This window comes from Martes martes, assembly GCF_963455335.1.
Source record: "Martes martes genome assembly, chromosome: 16".
NCBI lineage: Eukaryota > Metazoa > Chordata > Mammalia > Carnivora > Mustelidae > Martes > Martes martes.
In genome coordinates, this window is record NC_137904.1 from 57,780,377 (window position 1) to 57,807,794 (window position 27,418).

At 56.1% G+C, this 27,418-nt stretch overlaps 1 protein-coding gene across 1 annotated transcript in view; it reads right to left on the reverse strand.

Moving 5' to 3' along the window:
- The window catches only part of SDK2 (sidekick cell adhesion molecule 2), a gene marked incomplete at its 5' end in the record, with an annotated part of 246,394 nt that overhangs the window by 61,131 nt on the left and 157,845 nt on the right, over positions 1–27,418 (reverse strand). The window contains 11 exons of the mRNA XM_080825738.1: positions 937–1,084; positions 1,670–1,806; positions 2,164–2,340; positions 8,711–8,813; positions 9,657–9,824; positions 11,549–11,665; positions 12,946–13,140; positions 14,863–14,946; positions 15,080–15,270; positions 16,972–17,083; positions 23,415–23,548. Of these exons, the coding sequence (XP_080681864.1) occupies positions 937–1,084; positions 1,670–1,806; positions 2,164–2,340; positions 8,711–8,813; positions 9,657–9,824; positions 11,549–11,665; positions 12,946–13,140; positions 14,863–14,946; positions 15,080–15,270; positions 16,972–17,083; positions 23,415–23,548 (1,566 nt within the window). The remainder of the gene's footprint in view (positions 1–936; positions 1,085–1,669; positions 1,807–2,163; positions 2,341–8,710; positions 8,814–9,656; positions 9,825–11,548; positions 11,666–12,945; positions 13,141–14,862; positions 14,947–15,079; positions 15,271–16,971; positions 17,084–23,414; positions 23,549–27,418) is intronic.

Sequence of the window (27,418 nt, forward strand, 5' to 3'; positions counted from 1 at the left end):
TGGTTGAGGGCACAAACTTCCAGTGAGAGGATTAGTAAGTTCTGGGGATCTGAAGGAGAGCACGGCAATTGTAGCTAAAAATACTGTATCATACACTTAAAAGTTGTTCAGAAAATAGATCTTAAATGTTCTCGCCACCACAAAGACATGGTGATTTCGTGATGGGATAGAGGGGTTAGCCAACACCACGTGGTAATTCTGTTGCACTGTGTAAATCAGCACCTGTCCACCTTACACTCCACCATGTTCTGTGTTGACGGTACCTCAATAAATCTGGAAGAATTAAAAAGAAACCCGGAAGAGGAAAGAGGAGCACACAGCTTGGGGGCGCGGGATTTGTGTCGCTGTCACTCTGACTGACCGTCCATCCTACAGGGCGGAGGCGGCCTGAACGGCCTCCTACATAAGTGGGTCTTCCCGGGTGATGCTCGAAAATGGATGACCCTCTGTTTTCACTTAATTTTCATCACTTTGCAGAATCTTTGCTGAAAGCTTACTAGGACCTGGCATTGTGCAAGTCACTGGACACAGAGACCCGTGTGGGTCCCGTGGCCCCGTATACCTCACGGCCACGTGACAGTGATGGCGTCTGTGAGGAGCTACAGTGGAAATCAGGTAAGTCTTTGAACTTGCCCAGCTCCCAGTGAGGGGACCACTAACTCTGGTGGGTGCTCATCCCACACCAGGCACCGTTCACAGGGCCTCCAGTGTCGCCTCCCGTCCTCCTTGCAGCGTCCCTGTGAGGCAGGGGTGAGTCATGCTGCCCCATTCTACAGAGGCAGATGCCGAAGCCCACAGGGCCAGGGAGGTGGTGGCCTGGGTCTGCGCTCAGCTAGGCCCCACGATGCCACATGGGACTCGGCTGTAGGTCCCCTCAGACCCTCCCTTCGATGAAGTCACCCAGAGCCCCTCCGGAAGAACACTGGCCCCCCTCACCTCTCCGTGTCCTTGCTGAACTGTCCCTTCCCCACGTCGTTGACTGCACAAAGGCGGAACTGGTAGGAGCGTGCCGGCACCAGGCCCTTGACCATCACCGAGGTAGCCTCGGGGTCCACACTGGCCAGGAGCACCGTCCAGGGGGCATCTACAAGGACAGAGGGTGCAGGCGGAGGGAGACATCCCGGGAGGCCCCGCTCCTTACCCCATTCCAGCAGAGGACAGCCTCCCGGACTTGGTCCACTAGAGGCTGGTCACGTCATTTTTCTGGGTCCCCTTAGCCCACCTGTCCCGGGAGGCTGAATGCCCTGGGGAGGAAGCAAGGGCCCACGGGAATGGAGATGCACCTGCCTTTTCTAGCTGCACCCCCCCCCCCCCCCCCGCTGCAAATGATGAGCTCCAGGCAAACTGTATTTTTAAAACATCATTCAAATGAGGCCTGCTAATTTCGGAGTTCACAGCTTGGGGTCTTGGAGGACAAAAAGTGAAAAATCACCACTGCCTGGGAGGCTCTGGAGTGGCAGGCCCTGCGTGTCCCCTCTGCCCACGGCGATCGTTATGCCGCTGTCACAATGACCAGGGCAGGCACGGGCCGATGCTCATTCCGCAGGGAAGTTGCGGCTTCCAGAAGGCCTGCTCAAAGGCCCGGACTGGGAAGCGGGGGTGCTGGAGCCGGGCCCCAGGCCGACTCCCCAAGTCCGTGCTCCCCGCTGGCTGGGGCGGGGAGGCTTACTGTTCTCCGACATCTCCAGGATGTAGCGGAGCAGGGGGCTGTTGCCGTCGAAGGGCTTGGCCCACGTCAGGTTGATGGCCCGTCTCTCCGCGGTGCTGAGGGTGGCCACGGGGTGCTCGGGGGCGTGAGGCAGCTGCCTGGAGGAGAGATATGGTGGGGTCACCTGTGAAGCCTGGAGTCAGGGGACACACAGGTGCCTGGGGTTCAGACTGAACGTCACAATAGCCTGTGCCCAGCCAGATGGCTGGGCCTTCGGGCTGGAGGCTCTGGGGACCGCCCCCCGTCCCCCACTGCCCTCCCGCCCCGCCCAAAGCCGTATCCAGAGTCCCCAGCTCTTCACAGAGGGCTGAACTGAGCTGGGGGAAGGCCTTGGAGGAGGCCTGGGTATGTCCCCAGAGGGCAGCGGACCCAGGTCCCACATGGCCCGGGCGTCTGCCAACATAAGCCTCCTGTTACGGCCTGTACCCCCTACGCTGGGGGCGGGGCGCCCTTACCGGACACGCAGGTGGGCACTTCGAGAGTCATTGCCTCCCGCGGACAGCACCCGGCAGGTGTATGTGCCGATGTCCCCCGACCACGTCTGCGAGATGTGCAGGGAGCCGTTTTTGTCGAGACGGATGCGGGGGCTGCTCTCCGTGCCCAGGGCAGCCCCGTCCTTCTCCCAGACGTACCTGAGGGGAAGGAGCAGCGGTCAGAAAAGAGGGGTCAGGAAGTAGGGGGCCCTGCTGGGGCTTAGCCTGGGGCTGGTCTGGAGCAGAACCCCAAAGGCGGCAGGGCACTCCCCAGGAGACACGGGGTCCCCAGGGCTGGTCCCGGGTGGGAGCACGGGAAGGGGGGGCACCCGCACAGCCTGCAGCCCTCCGTCCCTGTTGCAGGGTGCTCTGTCCAGGAGCTTAGCCCACGAAGCCATTATACCTCCCGTTCAGGTCTAGGTCAGAGCCGTGCTGCTTTTGGCCAGAAGCCACGGCCAAGCAGCCAGCAGGAAAGAGCCGGCAAAAGGGAATCTTCCGAAGAGGTTAAAAGAGTACAGCTGGAAGAAGAATGAAAGTTTCTGCCCAGACTACATTTTGGAATTAGTTTTATGAGGGGAATCATTAGATCAATGCATCACCGTGACAAATTGACTTTAGTGTCCAAAAAATCACTTTAGCTTCGGTCAGTCAGTACAAAGGGGGACTTGAGAAATTACACACATGCCCGTGCCTGACAATAAGAAATATCTCCTCTGGAATGATCCTGGAGGAAATACAACTATTACTGTCATCCGCGTAACGTGAGGTGCCAGTTCTGGGGTGCACGTCATGCTGATGCCCTCCCTGGGCAAGGTTGGCCAGGGTGCCGGGAGCCAGGGCAGGGAGCCGGGAGGGGGGCTGGGCGGCTTTGCGCATGACCCGTCACTCGCTCAGCTGGGGACTATGTGGCCTGAGCCACGAGGTGAGACAGCTATCAGTATCAGAGAATCTAAAACTGCTGGGGAGAATGAGCCTGTAATATTTTTAAGTTAAGAAAAAATCAGAAAATTGCAATTGCAAATAAAAAAACAATTTACAAGTTACAAATTGCAATTACAAATAAAAAAATTTAAAAAAAAATTCAGGGCAAGAAAACGGAAAAGCTTTCCCATCACGGGGAACCATGAGTAACAGCGGAACATCGCCATTTCAGACTTTTCTTCCCTGCCCCGAGGGGGCCTGGCACCACAGTGCTGTTGTGTTCCGAATTCAGATTCCCTGGCCTTCCTTGGCCACTTACCAGCTTCGTGATCCTGGGTGTGTTTATAGCCTCCCTGTGCCTTTGTTTCCTCATTTGTCCTACGAGGAAAAATAACACCACCCACCTTCTAGGGTTGCTATAAGGATAGTGTAAGTTCATAGAAAAGGCTTCCGGTAGTAAGGGAGCCATAGAAGTTAGCCATGGATTTCGACTCTCAGAGCACATGCTGGGAAATAACGGGTAGCAACAAAGTATCCTAGACTCTTTGCAATGTGACCCCTTCAGGCCCTGGTTTGTTCTGGTTTGTACTGGCTGCTCGGTAGGACCCATGTAGCTGCTCTGCAATTGTTCCCGCCCTTCTGGGAAGGGCTCCTTGTTCTCTCACGTTATAGTCAATGCTGTGAGGAACATCCTTGCGGCAGATTTCCATACATTCTAAATCATTTCCTCCAGGATAAATTCTCAGCAGTGAAATTGCGGAGTTAAATTTTAAGGCTTTTTATATACATTTACAAATTGTCAGACTTAATCACCTTCAATTCATCTCCATAGCTAGAAAAGAATCATCCTTGACAGAGCTGATGGCACGTGTAGAATTTTACTTAAAAGGAAATCTAGGGGGTGGAGAGTAATTCCTGCTTAAGAAACAGCCTATGGCAAGCAGACGTTCTTGGTCCCAGGACGTGGTGTCTTAGGAAGGGAGTATCGCCACCTGTGGAGTGTTTGCGCCCAAACAACTAAGCCCGAATCTAACCAGTCATTTACTTGAGTCTAATTAGAAATATAAGGGATAGAAGAACAGGTGTACTGCATCACGAAAGAACAGCTGGCCAAAGCAGGGGTCAGCAAACTGCGGTCCCCTGCCTGTTTGTGTAAATAAAGTTTTATTGAAACAGAGACATGTTCATTTGTTTGCACCTTGTTTGTACAAACAAGACTTGGAGAGCTGTGACAAAAGCTATCTAGTCCTCAAAGCCTAAATATTTACTCTCTGTCCCTTTATAAAAAAAAGTTAGCTGGACCACTGTCCTATTTCTGCAACTAATTAACTGCAGGTAGACAAAGCAGTTATGAACTCAAACATTAAAAGGAGGGGGAGGGGACTGTGTAGAATGAAGGAGACACACCAACCAAATGCCACGTGTAGACCTTGTTTCAGCCCTTAGTTAAACCGACCAACTTTTAAAAGGATACCTCTCAGGGATGCCTGGGTGGCTCAGTCGGTTAAGCCACTGCCTTCAGCTCAGGTCATGATCCCAGGGTCCTGGGATCGAGTCCTGCATTGGGATCCTTGCTCAGCAGGGAGCCTGCTTCTCCCTCTGCCTTTGCCTGCTTGTGCTTGCACTCTGTCTCTCTCTGACTAAATAAATAAAATCTTAAAAAAAATTCTCTTAAAAAAAAAGACACTTCTTAGATAATCAGGGACGTTGTAATATGGTATTACAGACATCAAGGGATGGTTCATTGTGTTCTGTGTGACAGGGACACGGTTGTTATGTTTCAAGAAAACTCCTTTTAAGTAAGAAATGCACATTGACATATTTAAAGGTGAAACGACATGCTTGAGATTTGCTTTTAAAATATTGCAGTAAAAAAAAAAAGTGTGGATGGATAGGAGGAGACAGGTGAGCCAAATGCTGATAATCACTGAGGCCAAGAGATGGGTATGTAACCAAAGAATACAAACGTAGGGATCCAAAGGGGCACCTGCACCCCAGTATTTGTAGCAGCAATGTCCACAACAGCCAAACTGGAAAGAGCCCAGATGTCCATCGACAGATGAATAGATAAGGAAGATCCACATATACAGTGGAACACTATGCAGCCATCAAAAATGAAATCTTGCCATTTGCAACGATGTGGATAGAACTAGAGAGTAGTATGCTAAGCGAAGTAAGTCTGTCAGAGAAACACAATTATCATATGATTTCACTCATATATAGAACTTAAGAAACCAAACACAGGATCATAGAGGAAGGGAAGGAAAAATAGAACAAGACGACATCAGAGGGGGAGACAAACCATGAGAGACTCTTAATCATAGGAAACAAACTGAGAGTTGCTGGAGGGGAGGGGCATGGGAGGGATGGGGTAACTGGGTGATGGACATTAAGGAGGGCACGTGATGTTATATAAAACTGAAGAATCACCGAACTCTACCTCTGAAACTAATAATGCACTCTATGTTAATTAATTGAGTTTGAATAAATAAAAAAAAAGGAGCTGGGCACATAAGTTCTGATGATCTGGGTGTCTCTACTCTGGGCTATATTTGAAATTTTCCACAGTAGAAAGTTAAAAAAAACAACAACAACAACTGATGAGTCCATTTAATTCAGGGTAGAAAATTTCCAAAATCATCTGTAATTATATAGCTGGCTATTAAACAATTTTGATGAGCAATTTTCAGGACTTTCAGCTTTAAATAATATTAGATAGTCCTCAGGAAATCAAAGAAGGGCAAAAATATTTAGTTACAAGGACATTCATCATAACGTTTCTTTCTTTCTTTTAAAGTAGGCTCCACACCCAGCATGGAGCCCAACATGGGGCTCGAACTCATGACCCTGAGATCAAGAACTGAGTTGAGATTGAGTCAGATGCCCAACTAAGCCACGCCCTGTGATGTTTCTTAATATTAGCAAAAAACTGAGAAACCAGCCAAATATCCAGCATTGGGGAATTGGTAACAAAAATTATGTTACATCCACACAAAGGATGAGTGAATAATCATATAATGAAGTCTATACAAGAATATTTATTGACAAGGGAAGGGATTCACAATGGGTTCTTAGGGGAAAAAGCAGACAAAGTGTGTCTCTAGGTTTTTTACAGATGACACTCTAATATTATTATCATTATATTACTATTTTAATATTATTAAAATTATTGAGAGAAACAGATAAACCTACTTCTCTTCTTTTTCCCTCCCTCCCCATTTTTGGAGGCTTATCTGCATTTTCTATATTTCCCTCCTATAAAGGGTATCTTTTAGCTGTATAATAAAAAAAAGCCAATGGAAATATTGATTAGTATTATCAGTGGCCACAAGTGGATTGCTCAGACTGGGTTTAGATCTGGGCTCAGATACCTAACAGAAGAGTTTCTCCTAAGGTCGTTCTGAAAGCTGTCTGGGCAGGCAACCTGCACCTGCTCCGGTCGGGACCCCTGGATTCTGGCTTGATCTTGAGGAGGGCACAGAACACAGAATTAAGTGGCCATCACTTTAACTTGACTGGGTTGCCTGTTGGGTCCTTTCTAGCCTGTCTGGTTGGGGAACTCCAGTGCGTTCCCTTAATCTCCAACAGGGGTTTCAAGTCCAAGGAAGGGGTGGGAGATAGAGGGGTGCGTTTGGCCACAGACTGACAATTTTGGGGCCCGAGGGACCAATTCTGTGTTCTCTTCCCATCGAGGACAGATTGCCCTAGATGGGGAGTTCCATTCTAAGGCAAGGAGTCCCCAGTGAACCGGAATATGGTTTTTCCATCTGCGGGTCCCTAAGGGTCCTTGGGGGGTGGGCTATAGCTGTACTGCAAGGGGTCCCCGAGTCCCTTTGTTCATTAGGAACTGTCTAGAGAATGACTAAAATACGCAACTATTTTCCAAATGCTAGCTGGATGCTATTTTAATAAATGAAACACCAATTTAAAGCATTGTTGAATTCATATATAATTATATATATAAAATATGTAAATAACTATAAGCTATATAAATACAAAACTTATTAATAAAACCTTTATTATTATAAGGTTTTCAATTAATAGGTGCTAAAATTACAGCTACCACTTAGGTGTGGGCCTGAGACCTACAGCAATATTCTTTGGTGGTAGGGGGATGTGCAGAGTTCTCCTGGAGAACATTTTTATAGTTAAGATACATATATATATATATATATATATATTTTTTTTTTTTTTACAAAATTTACTAATCCCAGTTACAAGCATATTTTGTTTCTTGCATTGACAGTATTTTAATGACATCTGTGTGATTTTAAGGCCCCTGCTTGCAAACTGGGGGCCTGCAATGGATTCTCAAAGAATGGGTGTGGGTCTAAAAGTCTAGTATTCTTCTTCTTTTTTTTTTTTTTTAACATAGAATGTATTATTTGCCCCAGGGGTACAGGTCTGTGAGTCATCAGTCTTACACGTTTCACAGCACTCGCCATAGCACATACCCTCCCCAGTGTCCATCACCCAGCCACCCCATCCCTACCCACGTCCCCCTTCAGCAACCCTCGGTTTATTTCCTGAGATTAAGAGTCTCTTATGGTTTGTCTCCCTCCCTGGTCCCATCTTGTTTCATTTTTCCCTCCCTGCCCCCAACAAGCCCCTGCCCTGCCTCTCAAATTCCACTTATCAGAGAGATCATATGATGATTGTCTTTCTCTGATGGACTTACTTCGTTTAGCATAAAAGCCAACCTTGGCTTCTGGGGGCCCATTCGGTGCGGTTGTATAGACTGTTATATGCCCAATGGCCACCAGATGGCGCCCCAGGATGCCGCTGCCCCCAGAGCGGTGGGGCCAAGCCTCCGGGGTGGCACCAGCCGGCCCCTTCCAGCCAGTCGCTTTGGCAGTGATATTGGCCATAAAACACAGAAGCAACATGGAGGGGATATTTGTTTCTAAGAAAGCAGTTAATTTTTATATTCGTTATCTCGGAGTTCAAGGGAGAGCCCCGAAGGGACCGCTTTCTCCCGGTCTTAGTTCCCGAAGACTTTCCTGGGGTTGGTCTAGGTGTCTGCAGCCCAAGCTCCGGAGGGATTCTGGCTTTTACAACCGTCTTGGCTGCTGCTGTCCTATCTCCAGTGGCTTCCCCGGGGGGACCTGTTCCCTTCAAGCCAAGTAGCTCACCAAGGTCCCAGCTCCCAGGATGGGTGGTGGGGTGGCCGCATTTTGGGGCGCTTTCCTCTCCCATGTGTGTCCTGCCCTGGCCTATCTCTGCTCCCACACCTGTTTACCCAGACCCGGCTGCTGTCCACTCGGGGGGGCAGAGGATCTAAGATCTGGGTCAAAGATTGGGGTAGAGTGAGGTCCCGCGTCATGGCAAGAACACCTCAGAGTCTCCATGTGTCACCAACCAAAACGGCTCTTCCTGCGCGCCCCTCCCTCCTGCATCCCTCCCCCCTCCATTCTTCTGTATCACTACCCCCGCCCCCGCAAATATGGTCCAGTTCAGTTCAAGCTAGCTCAGCCCTGCCCTAGCTCTGCAGGTGGTCCCCCCAAGGCACGGCTTGGCCCCACAGTCACACTTAACCTCCTTGGTGTCGACATCCCTGAAGCCGCCCTCCCCTCTAAATGCCTCCGTGGGGCCACAGCAGATGGAGTACCTGACGGTCACTCGGGGGTCGTGGGTCACTCCGCACACCATGGAGGCCTGGGTTCCCTTGATGACACTCTGGTCCTGGGGAGGCTTGGTGATGCGGGTCCGGGCTGAAAGACGGCAGGGACACAGGGTGGTGAGAAGGGGAGCAGACACAGAGGAACAGGTGAGAGGCGGGTGTGTGGGGAAGGCATCTTCAGGTGACCCGGGCCTGTGCGGCTGAATGCCACGGGCAGGTGAAGGCAGACCCAGCATGTGGACGGCTCTACCACGGTGGGTGACCCAGAATGCTAATGAGGACAACGTGGCTCCGTGGCACTTGCATTCTTGGAAGCCACGTTCCGAGTGGGGACTCATTGACTCTTCCCTCAGAAACCCTTGGGAGGGATGAAGGAATGGAAATCGGAGACAATTGGCACATGAGTGGTCCACCCTGGGTAACAACAGGATCATCTGCGGCCTCGCGAGCCAGCCCACTGCTGCTCGGCCTCCCTGGGGGGCCCACGGTGCAGATCTTGGGTGGGGATCCCAGGTGGTACAATCTAACGATGCAAGGGGCGTGAGAAGCTTCCCGAAAGCTGGGCTCAGCACCCGAGCGTCCAGGGTCAAGTCTGGCTGGTAGCCTGTCTAGGTAAATATCCTTGCAATGGAACACGGCCACGGCCGGTGGCGGCGGCTTTTGATGAAAGAGACAAGTCGGCCGAGGAGCTGGGACCGAGGCTGTCTAGCCCACAAAGTCAGAAAGAGGGACTCTCTGGTCCTTCACGTGGCACCGTCTGCAGAGCCCTGGCCTTCCCGGGCCCTCTCCTCCGGATTCATCTGTCCCTGACCTTCTCAGATGGGGGGCTGGGGAGGCAGCCGTGGAGATGAGGGGCGCTGGCGGCAAGAGCCCATGCTTGGCGCACACGCACCCACGTGCGGACGTGTCAGGTGTCCCCAGTCTGCACACTCACCCCACACAACCAGGTCAGCTGAGGCTTCGTCGACCCCCCGAGAGTTGGTGGCCAAGCAGGTGTAGGTCCCGGCATCGGAGATGTGCGTGGGGCTGACGAGCAGACTGCCCGACTCCAGCAGCGTGAAGCGAGGCAGCTGGACCGAGCCGCTGGCCAGGATACGCTCCCCTGAGGGCGACACGGGGCGGGCTCAGAGAGTGCTCAGGCTGCGACATGCAGCCCCTGGCTCTCTGAGACCTCCCAGCTCCTGCTCCCTGGGGGCTCTGGGCAGGTGCTCTCAGGCCAACCCCCCGCTTTAGAAATGCTGGGAGGGCCGGGCCAGGGTGGGGGCTGAGGTCCAGGTGGGTTTCTGACACGGTGATGGGCACAAGGGCACTCCGTCACAGAGCCTGGGTCTCCTGGTGTCTCTCCACCCACCAGGCTGTCTGCCCTTCACCAGAGAAGGCCAGGGACTGTCTCCTGATGCAGCCAGGCACAGCTCTCGGAGACAGCTGGCATCCGGGCTGGGGGGAGGGGGCAGACAGCTCTGACAAGGTGGTGACGGGCATCCCGCCGCAGGATGCTTCTAGAGAGTCACCTTCAGGAGAGCAGAAGAACATGATGGGTGGGAGCAGCCAGGAGCGGAGACAAGGTGGATGGGGACGGGGATGGGGACGGGGGCAGCCCTCCCTCCTTGGTGGGACCTGGGGAGGCCTGTTGCCTGGGGGAGGGGTATGGGGTCTGCCCCGTGCAGGAGCCTGGGAGAGCAAGTTTGGGTGACTGTATCTATTGTATTCTATTTTTTAAAAAATATTTTGTTTATTTAGTTGAGAAAGGTGCCAGAGGGAAGAGCACAGAGGGAGAAGCAGCAGGCCCCCTGCTGAGCAGAGAGCCGGACATGGGGCTCGACCCCAGGACCCTGAGATCATGACCTGAGCCGAAGGCAGACACTTAACTGACTGAGCCACCCAGTCTGTACAGGGGGGCATCTCCATGTGCAAGGCTATGGGTGTGTCTATCTGCACACATGGCCAGGAAGAGCGGACTAGTGAGTGTGGTAGGAGAGGATGCTTGTGTCCATACGTGTACCTGGCCGTGCTTACGCTCATTCCACAAGCACTTATTGAGCAATGACCATGTGCCTGAACCTGTCCCAGGCCCTGGGGAGACGGCCGCGGACAAAGCTGAAAGCCCTGACTCTGCGGGGTGTCAGGCAGTAAGTGGCCGGAACAGGCAGTTTATCTTGTATATTAGGAGGTAGAGAAATAAAGCGGCGGTGGGGGAGGTTCGTGGGGGGACCCGGGGGTTGAGGGCAGGTGAGTCCTGGGGAGAAGCTTCGTTGTAGCAGACTGGGAGGTGGGAGGGAGTGACTGCGTGTGTGCACGTGTGTGTGTACATGGGGAGAGCCGGGAAGATGAGTTTTCGAAACGGGTAGAGGAGGCACATGGAGTAGGACCACTTGAGCTGGGCTGGTGCAGGCGTCCGGAGCCCTCTGTGCCACCTGGCAGGAGGGACAGCGCCCACCGGCACTCACGGCCACCACCACAATATGATCATCAAGCCACTGTCATTCACTGGGCTCCACCACTGCCCTTGTTTCATCCTCATGCCAGCCCGGGGTATGTGTACTATGGTCCTCAGTTTACAGATGGGGACCCTGAGGCTTAGAACGAGTAAATAATTCACCCCAGGTCACCGGTGTCAGAAGATGCAGAGCTGGCCCTTGAGCCCAACGGGGCAGCATGGGGTGCATCCTGTGGTGTGAGAGACAGATGCCCTCCTGGGTTGTGCAGTGCACGACCTTCACAACTGGACAAAGGGAACCCAACCTGGCTGGCTCCAGAATGGAGCTCTGAAGACTGCCCTAGAGGGTCACAGGACCACAATGTCCAAAGGAGATCAGTCCCACCTACCTTTCTGCCAAGTGATGGCTGGCCGGGGTGCCCCCGAAGTCTCGCAAGCCAGCACCACTGACATGCCATCGATCACTGTGCTGTCCAGGGGGCCCCTGGTGATGTTGGGGGCGATGCCTGCAGAAGGAGATAGAAGCCTCTTAGCTACACCCTGGAGGAGGCCCCACAGCCAGAGGGCCAGGTCCTCGTCCTGCCCCTGCCACTCTGGCTACTGCGGGTCCCCCCACAGACAAGGATGTGGATGTCCTAATGGGGCCCCAGCACTGGGAAAAAGCCCAGAAGGCCGGTGAGGGCTCCCTGTACCACCTGCCCTGTGGACAGACCCAGGCTACACTACGTGCCCAGCCTGGATTCTTAGGCCTCCATTTGGGGGAACTGAGGACCCCTGAGGGCAGCTCCCCTCACTCCATTTCAAGATAAATGGGATGCGTCCTTCATCGAATAGGACATCGAGGCTCCGGTTTCTTAAAAGAAAAAGTGGTTATGGCCAACAGAAGAACATGACCCACTTTTCACAAGGCTTGGCCCCGGAGAGTCCGCAGCCTGGCTGAGCCATGGTTCTTTAATGCTAAGTGCAATCCTCTGGCTTTGGGCTTGCCTTCCCTAGCCTGGCCCTCAGGACACCATCCGGTCAGATGTGCACGGGGCAGAGCTCAGGGAGGGACCAGCACCAGCTTCACTGGCACACATCAGAGGCAAGAAGCAAGACGGCAGCCCTTCTGCCCTCTCGCCCTCTGCTCCACGGTTGCCCTGTTTGCGGACCTCTGTGGTTCTGGGTGATGAACCCAGAGGGACTCAAGGAGGCTCACGATCATACGTCCTTTGGCTGCTGAGACTGAGAGCCCAGCGCCACTCTGCACGCACGCCGAGCTCGGCCGTCTATGGTGTGACCGCTCACAGAGCAGATCGCGCGCACGCAGCTCCACAAAGAGAGCAGGAGAGCTCTCATAACCACCCAGAGAGACTCCTGAGAGGGCAAAAGGTCTGACGTGGGGGCTGGAATTCAAGCTTGGGCTCCCTCTGGAGAGGTAAGCAAGTCTTCCCCACTGGGACGGGGAGGCTTCAGCCCTGCCTGGGAAGCTAGCGACCGCTCAGATGCCAGAGCCGGGAAGCCAGGGGCTGCCCGGATGCCAGGGCAGGGACCGCGGTTTCACAGCTGCTTCTCTCAAAGAGCCCGCGAAGTCGTCCTTGGCTCAGGGCTCTGGAGCACCGGACCTGGGCTGTGAAAGCCGGGGGCGGAGCTGGCGGCAGCCACCCTGGCTGCCGGGGGACGGTCTTTGGGACATCCTTTCCCTGCGTGATGCAGCGTCTCTTCTCAAAAGGCTGCTGGCTTGGAGGAAAGCGGGGTCCTGCGTGGGAGGGATGCAGGGGCGGGGGCGGGGGCAGGACCAACTTACTGGTGACGGCAAGGTAAGTGGAGGTCTGCACCTCGCCGGCCGCGTTGCGGGCAAAGCACTGGAACATGCCCGTGTCGTCGGGCACCAGCCCGCTGATCTGCAGTCCCCCGTCGCCACGCTGCCGGAAGCGGCTCAGCCTCTCCACCTCCACCACGGCCGCGTCCTTGTACCAGGTGATGGAGGGTGGTGGTACGCCTGGGGGGACAGACGTGGGCCCACTGTCAGCCCACCTCCTGGCTCCCTCCCGCCCACCTCTGAGCCTAGAAATCGGTGGCCAGGGTGAGGGGCAGGGGGCGGGGAATCCCTGTGTGTCTTGGTTTCTAGAACCTTCTCAGAGGTGCTACTTAATGGTCTTGGAAGAGGTGGAAAATGCTCTTGGCACGGCATTTCTCAAGTTCTTTTTAATAGCAGGGGTTCAAAGAACATTTAGCTGGATTAGTTTAGCTTGGAAATGCTGGATTAGAAAAATTAATTTTTTTTAACAGCCATGTAATTTAGCAGAGCTTGTGCTGTGTTCTAGAAACCTCCAACCAGGGCTTGGTTTCCCAGACCCAATGACCGCAGAATCCCCCATGTCAAGGAGCACGTGGAGGGGGCTGGTGATCCTGGGCGGCCCTTGGAGCCCCCTCCTACCTGGTCTGCAGAGGGAGGTGAACAGAGGCTCCCATCTCTCAGCTTTGCCCAAGTCACACACCCCTGGCCTGGCATGGTCGTCCCACAGGTACCCCCAACCTCCCTGCTCTCTCTCCCCAGGTCTCAGCTCCAAGGTGACTTCCCCAGAGCAGCTCCCGCACTCCATTCAAAAGAGCACCCCAGCACTCCAAGCCCCCTAAGCCTGGTTGCTTCTCCCTTCTCCTCCCCCGCCCTTCTCCACGCTGACATCCCAGGATGCTGTATTTCACTGTTTCGGGGGCACAGTCTTCCACGTTGCAACATTTCTGCGATCAGGATGTGTCTTACTATCGCAAGCATGTCATAATTTCATTGACAGTCTTTTTTCTTTCTTAGTGGCACATAAAATCATGGGGCATCTCACCACCCGTGGCATTTTCGGTGAAATGAAATAAGGTATCTTTATTTGTCAGTTCGTCTGCCTTCCTCTTAAGAGTGTAAGTTTTGTAACGGCAAGGATTTGGCTGTTTGGTTCTGTCTGCATCTCCCCAGCCCGAGAGCAGTACTGGCACATTGGTAAAGCCTCCAAAAACTGTGTGCTGGGTGAATGAATGCAGCTTTGCCTTCCCCTGGTGTGGTCTCAGAAGGGGAGTCCTCGCTCACGCCTTCCACAGAGACTCTCATCCTGCCTGAGCCACGTTCTGCCTCTTTGCTCACCGTCAGACCACGGGCCGTGGTGCACGCTCTCTACCTCCCATCTGATCACCCCAGACTTCACCCCGGTTTCAGGCTGTCCTGTAGCTCAGTTGGGCCAGAAAGACGGAGGCTGGGGGTGGGGAAAGGGGAAATTCTTCAGGACCTTGGATGAAGGGTGTTGTAAGTAGGAGAGAGTGGGGGAGGAAATGGAGCAAAATGGCCCAGAAACCAGGCGGAACTCATGAGACCCATCTCGGGCAAGATGTCCCCAAGTTCTAGCGGTTCTGACATTACGGTAATTTGGCTTTGTCTACAACTCCCGAATTATGGGCAATTTCAGTCTGTCACCTATCCCGAAATTATGGTAATTTGGATTCATTTGTAGCCCTCAAGTTATGGTTACGTGGGTTGATTTCCAGTCCTGAGAGTGTGGTAATTTGGCTTGTTTGTTTCCTGGGGTGTCTGTTCACTGCCAGACTGACTCCCTGCTCAGTGACGCTGCCTGGAGAAGGAAGTGGAATTCAGAAAAGTTTGTGATGGGAACAGGAAGGGCTGGAGGTCGTTGGGGGTTGGGGGTCCTTGTCCCCTTCGACCCCGCCACTGTGTTACCTTTGGCCCGGCAGGGAATGTCCACCACCTTCTCCATCTCCGCTGTGATGTGTCTCTCCGGCTCCTTGACAAACTGAGGTGGTTCTGCCGGAGGAAGGACCAGGGGAGGGGCTCAGAGCCATGTTCCTTTTGATATAGCCGCTGCTCGGGTCACCCCTAAGAAGGCCCCACCCAGCCCTATGGCCCCTACCCCGGGGGTGGGGGGTCCCCATCTCACCCAGCACAGACAAGTAGGCGCCGCGGACGACGGCAGGCACGCTGCTGCTACGCAGGACCACCTCGCACTCGTAGTAGCCGGCGTCGCTGCCCGTGGGGCTGGGGATGGTCAGCCGGCGGTTGTAGTCGCTGATGCCGCTCGACAGCGGAACCCCGTCTTTCTTCCAGATGATGTGCAGCTTGATCAGGGGCCTGGAGGGCGAGAGGAAAGCAGATTCCCAGCCGCGGGGACTTGGAGAGGCCGGAAGGGCCAGGGCAGGCCAGGGCTCCAGCCCGCCTTTTCAAGGGGCAGCACTCTGGACCTCAGTTTCCTTGTCTACAGAATGGGACAGCTGCACCCCTGGGGGTTTGTGCTGAGGCTGGGTGTTTCAACGCAGGGAGGCGGCTGGAGCCCGGCCCGGCACTAACTTGGGGCACAGGGTTCCAGAGGACAGGAGCTGCCTGGGCCGTACCTCTGGCTCTTCTGCCCCCCGGCGCAGAGCCCTGTCCGAGCAGAGGCCAGAGGGCGGCACAGCGTCCGAGGCGGGGCGTGAGAGAAACACCCAAGGTTTGAAGAGGGAAAGGCAGGCAGCTGGACATACCTGCCCCCTGCCTAGATAGAGGGCGAGTCAGGCACCCCTATCCCCGACCCCTCAAGACTCCCTGAGATTGAGTTTGTCCTGTTCCCCTGTTTATTTTATTTTTATATTTTTAAAAGATGGATTGAGAGTGAGAGCACATGCGTGAGCTCGAACAGGGGCGGGGGGTCAGAGAGAGACTCTCCAGCAGACTCTGCACTGAGTGTGGAGCCCAAGGCCGGCCTCGACCTCACGACCCTGAGATCACGACCTGAGCCGAAACCAAGAGCTGGACGTTTAATGGGACGCTTAACCGACTGAGCCACCCCAGCGCCCTGTGGCCTGCTCTCTTGTTTGGCGCCTGCTGGACCCTCAAGGGGTCTGTGCTAGCTCCACAGGGGGTGCAGAGGGGTCCCATGGAAAAGGGTCCCGAGGTGGAGTAAGTGTGGGCCTTCCTGGCTCGGGGGCCATTAGGCAGTTTCTGGGCTGTGGGTCTTCTCTGCGTCCTTAGTGAGCTCCACGCAAAGGTGTCTCCCACCCTCGTGGGGAATGCTGCTACAGGACCGCGGTCCGGGAATCTTCAACAGAAGGTGACCCTGGGGGCCTTGGTCTGACTCCCCACCTGTCCCATCCGACCACCTCTCCTGAGTGCTTATGAGGCAGGTTTAGCACTCTACCTACACACCTTACCGGGGAGGTGGGTGCTCACATCATTCCCACTTTACAGCCGAGGAGACTGAGGCCCCGAGCATGGCAATGGGCCTGGGCCTCGGGCGGTGGCCTTTTCTATTGCCACCCTGCTGTTGGCCCGCTGGGTGACCTCGGGCAGGTTGCTTGCCCTCTCTGGCCTTCAGGGTAGTTGTGGGAGGAAGAGAAATCATGCGGGAAGCACAGCGTGGCACCTACACGTGATGACACCTCAGTTTCCCACGTGAGGGACGTGAGGGTCGTACGTGGCCAGGAAGGAGCTCCATTTCACCTGACCCCAGGTCCGCCCTCCTGCCAAGGCCCCCCCACGAGCCATCTCCCAGCCCCGCATCCCGGTCCTAGCTGCCTGCACGCCAGGACCACACCTGACTTCCCAGTGGGGGTGCACTAAGGTCTGCTGGCCTGTAACTTCCACCCAGTCTCTCCTTGAGGGCCACAGAGAACGAGCCAGCCAGTCCACGTGTCACCCCATCCCCCAGGGTCAACGCCCCATCTCCTTTCCTGGGTGCCCACGTGACACGTGCAGACCTCCCTGAACTCAGGCTGGTCCCTCTGGAGCCCCCAGGTCAGGAGCGCCGGCTGGAGTTCTGGGTGCAGGGGAGTGGGGAGAGGGAGACACACTACCCACCTGGCGTTGGCCACACACTCCATGGTCACCTCCGAGGTCCCAGCCACCACGCTAGTGTTCTTGGGAGGAATGATGATGGTTGGGGCGATGGGGTCCGCAGGCCCCCCGACATCTGGGGAGAGATCAGGAGTTAGCTGGAGACAGAGGGCGGAAATCCCAGCTCCGCTCAGGAGACCGTGGTCCTCGTGGAGTGGGGCAGGTGACCACGAGACCACAGGGCAGCCACCCAAGCAGCATAACCCTGGGGTCCCCATCGCCTCTTCTCCTCCCTCTGGTCATGGGCTCCCGTGGCGTCCAGCGAGTGCCCACTGGAGACCTCCGGGGCCCTCCCCACCTTCCTGTCACACAACATACCCTCCCCCTGAGCCCCTTGTCCTGTCGGTGCCTTCAAAATCCTTCCCTCCACCCACATTTCTCTTGTGGCCTTACTTCTTCTCTGGCCCCCTCTTCCACCTGAATGCACACTCCCGACATTGGGTTGAATAGTAACCCCCCAAATTCATGTCCACGGCAGCTGTGGATGCGACCCTGGGAAACAGAGTCTTGCAGGTGTGATCAAGCCAAGAGGAGGTCCTTCTGGATCTGGGTGGGCCCTAAGGCTGATAGCACGTGTCCTCGTGAGAGGAGTGGAATGGAGACCCAGACACATGGATACCCAGGGGAGAAGGCCGGGTGCACGCAGAGGCAGAGACCTGGAGCGAAGCATCCCCAAGGCAAGGAATGAAAGGCCTGGCAGCCGCTATTAGGAGCTGGGAGGTGAGAACAGACTCTCCCCCAGAGCCTTCAGCGAGCGTGCAGGCCCGCCGATATCTCAATGTCAGACGTCCGGCTTCTAAAACTGTCCGAGAGTCCATTTCTGTTGTTACAAGACCCCCAGTGTGTAAGACTTTGTGACAGCAGCCCAAGGAACCTCACGGAGCCTTGCTTTTGCGCAGAATTAGGTCTCCTCCAAATTCGTATGTTGAAGCCCTAACCACCACCCCCACCTGTGACTGTATTTGGAGATGGGGTTTTTCGTCAGTCATCGGCTTGAACGAGGTCCTAAGGGTGGGGCCTTAATCCAACAGAGCTGGTGCCCGATCAGAAGAGAAAGAGACCCTGAGCTCTGTCTCTGCCATGCGAGGACACAGCGAGAAGGCTGCTGTCTGCAAGCCAGGAGGGGAGGCCTCAGCGCAACCCAACCATGCTGGGCCCTTGACCTTGGATTTCCCAAACTACAAGAGGTCACCGCCTGTGCAGAAGCCCTGGCTGGGTAACCTGTGACGAGCGAAGACAGCCTTGCTCACGCCCCCTCCAGCACCAGAGACATGCCCAGCACACAGTAGGGGCGCACACATATTTGTTCAGAGAAGACACAAATGGACCCAGAGCTATCCCCCCGCCACCTCGGGGTCGGTGATTGAAATGCAAGAGAACGTACCGCGAGCGGGCTTTCTCAACACGACACAGGGCTATACCCTGAACTCTTCTACCAGAGGGAGTAGCTTTGCCTTTTGTCTTGTTTGAGTTCTTTAAGAAGTGGCCCGGCTCTTGGTGGGTCAGCACAGGCCCAATATTGGCAGAAACTCCCACATTCTCCACGCACCTGCTCCAGGGCTCCCGGAAGAACCACCATGGAGGTTCTTTTTCTCTCCCGAAAAACCCACCCAGTTGCCTCCTTCCCGGGAGGTTCCGGAGGCAGCCAACTGTAATGACCTGCACAGCCCTGGGCGGGCGGGGATGGGGGACAGTGCCAGGACATCCTTTATGGGGAGAGTGTATCATGGCCCCACTGCCACCCTGGGCCACCCCGGTCTGCCCCGGGCAGGTTTTCCTGCCTGGACTCCAGACTTTGCTAGAAAAGGGAATAAAATGTAAAAAATAAGGTAAAATGAAGAGGGAAGAAAGGAAGCATATAAAGCAAAATAATTGCAACAATATAAAAGCCTCATGTAGGTGCCATAAAGAGTGATCGGATTGAAAGCTGCTGATATAGCTAAATCCATAAAAGTGTGCTCTAAGTTGTTTATTACATGCTGGGGCTCGCAGGTACCGCGGCCCAGATTAATGGGGCAGGAGGAGGAGACAGACAGTTAGAGCCCAAGCGACGCGACCCACTGTAGAGCCAGGTAAACAGAGCCCTTGGAGTGGAGAGGAGACGGACATCCACCAGGGACCCTGGGGGTCATGCCTCAGTCCTGGCAGGGGAGGGACCAGTCACAGCTGGGGACCCCTGGACCCAGCAAAGGAGAGCTGGGAGGGTCAGGAGGACCTGGTTCAAAACCTTGCTCCCCACCAGCCATGGTGGGGGGGGGCAGGGCGGGGGTTGCAGGGAGCCTCAGCTGGGTCTTGATTTTTCTGCAGGGCAATATGGGAAGAAAAATGACCCTATCACAGGGTTCTGTGAGTTCAGCCCCTCACTCAACAGATCTTCGCTGGGGGAGGGCTCTGTTCCTGCCACACTGTGCCGGGCACCAGGGATCCCCCACTAAGCGAGATGGGCAGGGGTCTGTCCTCCTGGAGCGCACGGTCTGGATCTCAGATTAGCGCTTAGACATTTATCGGATCAGAGCTGGTGGGATGAATGCTGGGAAGAAGGGCCCCGGTGGGGGCCGCCAAGCTGTGCGGGGGGATCGCAGAGTACTAGGCGTGGAGTCGGCACTCCTCCTGGGATGGACTGGCCTATGCTGGGGGACAGCTTCCTTGTCTCCCTCCCCCCACCCACCCAAACCACAAAACGGACCCAGAGGCTACCAGGAGGTGAAGGCGCAGACCCTCCAGGGCCTTCCAACTGAGGGTAAGAGGCCCCACCCGTCCGGCCCCTTCCCCGCACTCTGCTGAACCCGCCTACTCCCTCCCTCACCATGACGGCCACCGGCCACCGGTCATCATCATCATCCAGAATTTACAGACGAGAAAGCTGAAAAAGCAGGAGACATTAAGTAGTTTACTTCCCAGTGACAGTCGCTAATGAGGGACAAAATCAGGAATGGGACCAGGTCTCCCGGGCTGCAAACGCGCGCCATTAACCACTCCCCAAATCGTCTCTCTGGCTCAGTCCTTGCTCGGGCGCAGAGGGAAAAAAATCTCCCTCTTGGCCTCCGTCCGCTCTGCCGGAAGTTGTCTGAACACACCTCTGAGCACCCGCTCGGCCTTTACCCCCAGCTCCTGGCTGCCACCGGCGTCCCTGGCCCCTCTCCCCCCAGCTCCCATGCGTGCATTCTCCTTCCCCTGTCACCTCCTGGTTGCAAGTCCCTTTTTCTCCACCCTGATTTTCTCTAACTGCTCTGGACATGTAGCTCTGTGGACCTCCTTCCCCGAGCCTCCAGGACCCCCACCTGCGCTGTGCGTCACACGGCTCTCCCTTTCTCTGGTCCCCAGAAGTGAAGAAGCCAAGGGCCCTTGTCCTCCCACCCCACGCCCAGTCCCCTGGCTCCCCCTGACCTCACCAGCCCCCCATTCTGGAGTGGTGTGAAGGCAGAGATGGACAGCTCGGGGTGGACTGGGGATGTCAAGATGGCCCTGGGTGGCACGGCCTTGGCCCCGAGCAGGACACATCTTGCTCACAGGTGTTCTCTGCTGGGAGCTCCGCGCAGCTAACAGCTCCTTGCCCGCAAGCTCTTCGGAGGCACCCGGGCTCTCCACACAGGCAAAGTTGGATCCTGCTGCCCCGGGACGATTCTGATAATGGGCACCAGGAGCGACACCACTGTGCTGTATTCTCCCCACGTCACCTCCTCGAATTGTCCCAACTACACTTTGCCAGAGGCACCAGGAAACAAAGGCTCAAGGACCATGTGACTCACCTGGGCCACAGGTCAGGTGCGTGTGTGTGTGTGGGGGGGGGGGGTGGGCAGGGAGCTAAGCTCCTCTCCAGGGCAGACATCGACATGGGGGCCACGAACCACAGGTGAGTAGGAGCTCTTGAAATGTGACTGGTGCCCCTTTGATTGAACGGGATTTAATTTGATCTAATTTACATTTAATTAAAAACAGATCCCCAAATCAGCTATTAGAACACTTTTAAGTACGTGTAGAACAACTCGGGTATCCACCACCACCTTTCCAGCTGTAAATCTGATGACGTTTCAATGCAGATCACGTATTTCAGATGAGAACTGAGCAGCCCAAAGATGTGCTCAGAGCATGAAACACACAGAGATTTCGGAGACTTCGTAGGAAAGAGAAGCCCAGCGTCAAGGACCTCGTTAATATTTTCTGTCGATTGTACGTGAAAATGGTAATGTTTTGGATATGTTGGGGCAAATAAAACACATTAATAAAATTAATTTCCCGTTGCTTTTTCTTTTTTTAAAAATGAGGCGACTGGCAAATTGTAAATTACTCCTGTGGCTCCCATTACGTTTCCTTCGGGCAGTGCAGCTCTGATTCCTGCGTGTGGGGCCACGGTCCAGGGTTGACAGTCTGTGTGAGGTCACCGGGGTGACCCCTGGGCAGGGGTCAGCTCCCAACTCCGGGGGCTGGAGGCACTGGCCTTGTTCTTAACTTCTCCATTTCTGGAGAGCAGGGGCATCCCTCCGCCTGCCCACCCCAGGGCCTCTAAGAAAGTGTCCCTGGGGCAGAGGAGGGCTGAAGGGGTGGGGAGGGGGAAGAGAGGGAGGGGTCGGGCTCCCCGAGATCAGCGAGGGGGGCTGGTGGTGGGTGAAGTGGCAGTCGCTCCTGGTAAATTGGCTGGCAGGCAGGCTGGGGGATTTGTGTCGGTGACATGAACAGGGTTTTGAAGTGCAATCACTCGTGGGAGGAGAAATTAGCTGAAAATCAGCTGATTCTGCTCTTAATCCAGTACAAATCGCCACGTGAGCGGAAGGCGAGGGTGATGGGGTGGGAGAAACAGAAAACCGGGGGAGGCTTGGGTGGACACGGGGGTCTGGGAGGGTCCTACCCTCCTCCCTCGGGCCAGATCCAGGGCTGGGGTGGGAGTTGCGATTGAGCCAAGAGTGAAGGACATCCGGAGTCCGCCCGCAGAGTCACGGGCTTACGGCCTGTGAGGAGGAGGCTGGGTGTTGGGGAGAAGCACAAAGTGGGGGACTCCAGCCTCTGGTCCCAGGGTAAACTGAGTCATCCAGGAAGACACCTGGCTTGACTCAGACTGTGAACATTGCCTCTCCCCAGTGACTGAATTCTATTACTCTAGGTATTCTGATCACTGGAGAACATATGGGGGGAAACATCTCCCTCTGATGATTAAGTTCCCTTGAAACAGCAGCCCCACATCATGGCTGGGCCCCAGGCTACGGGGACCAGATCGAGACCCTAGTCCAGATCGATATCAGAAGGTATACATGTGACCCTGATGGGGGGAGGAACCCCGTTCTGTACATTCAGGTGTCCTTTTAGGCCGACTGGAAGCTGGGGCCGGAGAAGGAGGGAATTCCAGGAATATGGGAAGGGGTTCTGCTGGTGCTCAGAAGACCCAGGAATGGACATGGTAGGGCTCTGGAATGTTCTGGGCCTTCCAGACACTGGCAGACAGAGGCAGGATCAGGGGCAGGACACAGGAAGGCCCCATGCAGACCCACACCCGCCTCTTGCTGCCGGCGTCTATGTCCCCACGAGACCACGGATGATAAATGAGACTTGCTTTTGGAGCAGGAGTGGTACAGATGTGGAGGGATGTGAACATCTGGCTCCCCCAGCTTGTGTGGTTGTTCGGCTGCTGCGGCAAGCTCTGGTCCCACGTACTTGGAGCTTCCGGGCCTGGGCTGGCTGCTGGAGCCACCCCACCCGCCTTCTCTCTCCCAGGGACGGAGCGCAGAGGGAGGAGGGGTCCAGGCTGGTTGGCGAGAATCAGGCCAGGGAGGGCGTCCCAGCATTCCCATCGGGGACCAGACCCCTGCCTTCAGTCTCCGCTGGACAAATCCCTGTCTGCCAAAGGAGACCCAGGGAGCCGCCGCCCCTTTGCCTCTGCCACTGGGGAGAGCCTGGCTCATCTCTTCCAGGGCGCTGGGTGGTCTCTGGGATGGGTAGAGAGGCATTTTCAGGCAGGAGCCTGGGCAGAGGGCCTGTTCCCATGAGTGGAGACGGCCTGGCTCTGAGGAGTGCTTCGTATGGACCAGCGGAGCAGAAGCTGTGAGAGTCGTTCTCTCCAAACGAGCTCCCCATCTCCTGCACGAGCTCCCCGTCAGCACCTGAGCCCCGGAGGCAGCCGTAAGCCACACAGGCACACTCTCCCCTGCATCTCGTGTCTTCCCCGGGCCTCCAGCAGTCTTGCTAACAGCCAGCTCTGTGTCCCTTCCCGATGCAGGATCTCAGCTTTGTCGTGGGGACGGGGACGGGGTCTGGCGCTCGGCTCCCTCCTCCCATTCCTTGGAAGCCCCTCCGCGGCCCTACTCTAGCCTCCCCACTCCGCCACCATTCCATCTTCTCAATGACTCCCTGGAGCCCCGTTCCCAAGATTTAATGACGCGCTACCCCATCCGTCCCAGGCCCGGCCGCTTACTTACTCTCCACGGCAAGAGTGATGGGCTGGCTGGTCTTGTTATCCCCGTTCTTGTCATTAACAGCCTGCACGTAGTAGCGGCCTGCGTCGGGAGCCACCGTCGACAGGATGACAAGGGTGTTCTCCAGGGTGATGGCTCTGTGCAGGGGAAAGGGATCTGTCACACAGGGGCCCGGGGGCTCTCAGCATTGGAGGATGGGCGTGGGGACAAGAAGCCGGAGGCCCCTGGGCCCCTCCTCCAGCCCCGCTCCCGGGACCACTCACGGCCTCAACTCTAGCATGACTCTTTGCAGAGAATCCCAACATGCCGCCGGTGCCGGGGTCAGACCCAAACCCAGCACATGCACAGAGGTCCGAGACCATCCCCGGGAAGTTTCCCGGCCCCCACCCCAGGCCTGGTCCCGGGCGTCTGAGCCCCCACGGCCTTCTGTTCTCTCCTTCGTCACAGCTTCGATGCTGAGTGTGACCCTCTCTGCACCAGGAGGGTCTAGCACCAAAGAAATCCATTCAGTGGAATGAATGAACAAGGAATGAGTGAGGAGGGATGATCATGAATTTAGAAATGAGCAGGATCATTCCAGAATCGATGCCTTATCCTAATTCTACATTGGTTGGGATTGATCCCAAAGCCACAGGTGGCCTGTAACACTGATGACAGGGGTTCCTCTGGCCCCCCAGCCCCCTCTCGGGCTGTCAGGTGCTCTCTTCCCGAAGCTGGTCAACAAGAATGAGACTGTTGCGGGTTGAAGAGGAAGGAGCCCAGCTGGGCGGTGGGATGCAGGTTCCCTCTGCTGGGGTCCCACCATGCAGCCCTGCAGCACCTGGTCTGCCGGCAGGGAAAGGGGCCGGTCCAGGCGGGAAGCTGGGACCCACATCTGACGTGGGGGAGACAGTACCAGGAGCACTGCCCACACCCCCTCTGCCTGCGCCCCCCCCCCGCCCCCGTTTCTCTCCATGACAAACAAAACCATTAGTTTGTCAAGTCTAGCTCGGATTTTAATGTGATGTACCCGAGACAGCTGTTAAACATCCTTAATGTTAGTTTAACAAGGACAGACCCAGTTGAATTCTTTGCAAATTTTCCCATTAGGTGAATGTTACAGAGTTTTAAACAGGCTTTCAAATAAACATCCCCACTAATGCCTCTCTAGCTGGGCCATGCTGGTGTCCCCTCTCTCCTGGTTCTGGAGGGTTCCTGGGCTGAGTCTCATAATGCCAGCGGAGCTCTGGGAAGTAGGAAGGGGAAAGCCTTCCCGCCCCAATTCTTGGGTACCCTAACAGTACCCCCTTTTTTTTTCCCCTGGAGGAAAACCACCCTCCAGCTAATGAGCTGATGGGAAGTTAAGATAACACCAGGCTAAAATATTTTAAAAGTGACAAGCTGGGAAAGGAACAGGGACCGTTTCCCTCCCTGGAAGTCTCCTGCCGAGGTCCTTGTCCTTTAGCGTAGCTTGTGGGCCAGGCCAGGGTAGGGGAGGAAGGCTGGGCCGTGTCAAGGGCCGGGGGCAGCTCTGGAATGAGCTCTGGCTGTAGCCTTGAAAGAGCACACATCCTCCTCCATGCTGAACCTGTCATCCCCATCTGTGAAGGGGGTGAAAAAAAATGCTTGTGAAGATCCTTCCGAGCCACAAGGTTGAGGGACTTTGACTCCTATCACTGCTCTGGTCCTGTCCACATCTGGCCTGAGGCTGTCACCCTCCCTCTCCCGCAGCCCTCACCCGGCCTGCAGTCCAATGTCGGGACTAACGTGATGAGCAGCGGTGCCCCTGGACCACTTGACGGGAGCTCCCCACTCTCTCCTGACACTGTGGCACAGGAGCGGCTGAAGGAAGTTTCTGGAAGCTGGGCACACTGGGCACGGCCAGGTCCCACTCCTCGGGCACCTGGCTACTGTTAGCCCCCTCTGGCTTCCAGGGAGGGCTCCCACGTCCAATACTTTCTCTCCTTGACCAGGAAGACCCACCTCACCCCCCAATCTCTGCATTTGCTCTATGTTGTCTACATTACGGTGGATTCTTCTAGGTCAGTGGTTCTCAACTGGGGGTGCCTTCACCCTGCAGGGGACACTGGACAATGCCCAAACACGTGCTGGTATCACAGCTGTGGGGCTGTGATAGAGGTCAGGGATGCTGCTAAGGGTCCTACAATGCACTGGACCATCCACACAACGGTTTATCAGGCCCCAAGTGGGGACTGGGCCGTGGTGGAGGTGCCCTGTCCCAGGTGGGAGGGCGCAGCGTGGGGGGGGGGTGGGTAGTTCATCCCTGTTTCAGGCTCCCCTTCCACTGAGACGTAAGCAGCCGGGAAGCCAGGTGGGCGTGGGGCTGGGCTGGTGGGATATGGCAGAAGCTTGTATGTGCCATCTTCAGGCTCAGACACTGAGGACCCCTGTGTGACTCCTAGGCTCTCCCCTCTGTCGGAACAGGCTGAGGACAGCTGAGCCCCCATCAGCTGGGCCCTCGAGTGACTGTGGAGGAGCGTCCCTCTCCTCCCTCGCCTCTGCTGGGACTTCAAATGAGCCAAGCCCCCGGGATTTGGGGGTCTGTCCCTGCAGCTGGCATTGCCTTGACTTGCACTAGGGGCAAGGAGAACACTCTGGATCGGGGCCCTCAGGGCCAGGGCTGGAGCCCCGAAAGTGGCAGAGGGACTGGAAGCCCTCACAGCCTCTGACCCGCCCTCCCCCGGCCCTCAGCAGGTGGCTGAGGAAGGTGTCTGGACTTCCCGCCTTCTGTAGCTTGACCACCCCCTCAACAGACGGTTCTGGAATGACCCCGTATTTCACTTCCCAAGGGCACAGAGCTGTTCCTGGCACTCAGAGGACCTTCCGGCCTCCTGCACCCCAGACTCACTCAGCCCTGAAGGAAGGTGCTGGGATGCGCAGGGGGCACGGAGGTCAGGGTTCAGCTCTCAGGCAGGGACGGGTTTCTGTTCCCCAGGCACACTCTTCAGGCGCCAACGGACTCGATTTTTCCCACTTCTATCACCGGCCCAGCTCCCACCCCGCCTTCTGTCCCTCCTCCGACTAAGCCGGACCTTTCCTTCCCCTCGGGTCCGTGGGGGCCCCGTTGGTAATTTAATTAAGAATAAAAGAAATCGTCGTAGAAGCTGCCCGAAGCCCCCAGCATGGGTCTTTGCGGGGCGTCCTGTCTCCTTTCCAACAGGGAGCACCAGGGCGCCGGCGAAGTGTGGCTAATCGGCGCCCCCGCCCCGGCAGCGAGAGGGGCCCCGCGGAGACAGCAGCTGCCGCGGGCGCCCCGCACGCCCCTCCGGCCGAGGGCGCGCAGCAGATACGAATCTGCGGCAAACGGACGCCGGGAATTTGCTTCCAGGGACCTCTCCTCTCCGCCAGGAATATTAATGTGCTGTAACTGCTGAGATACTATCTCTACAGCCTCCTCGTGTGCTTGGCTGGAGCGCCGCAGCGGGCGGGAAGGCGGCGGGTGTGACCACGAAGGCGGCGTGTGTCTGCGCGCCAAGATCACTCTGTCCCCGTGCCAGAGGCTGTTGGGAATGGAGAGGGGGTGAGGACGGAGGGTGGGAGTGAGAAGAGAGGGTGGCAAGGTGTGAGGCGAGGGGCGATGGGAGCGAGGGCGGAGAAAGGCTCTCACCCGCCATAGCGGACGCAGGAGAGACGCGCCCACGGGCCCTCCGGCAGCCACGGCCCCGCTGTGACCTGTCACAGTGCCGCTCTGGCCCCTGAGTCTGGATGTGGCCTCAGCATCCTTTTCAACACAGCCTTCCAGGTGGCCTCGGCCCGCTGACCGGCCTGCAGGCTGCCATCACGGGCACACCTGGAGCTGAGTGAGAACCTCAGAGAAGGGGGTCAGGGAGGGCTGGGGACATGTGTGTTCACAGGTGTCTCGGCACCTGTGTGGGTGACCCCCTTCTGCAATTCAGCCTCACTGTCTGTGTGAAGGGTGAATCACATTCTGCTGGCTTTACTGACCCTTAAGGAGGCGTGAGGAAGCCTGAGCCTCCTCCAGCAGGAGTCCGTCCACGTGCCTATTA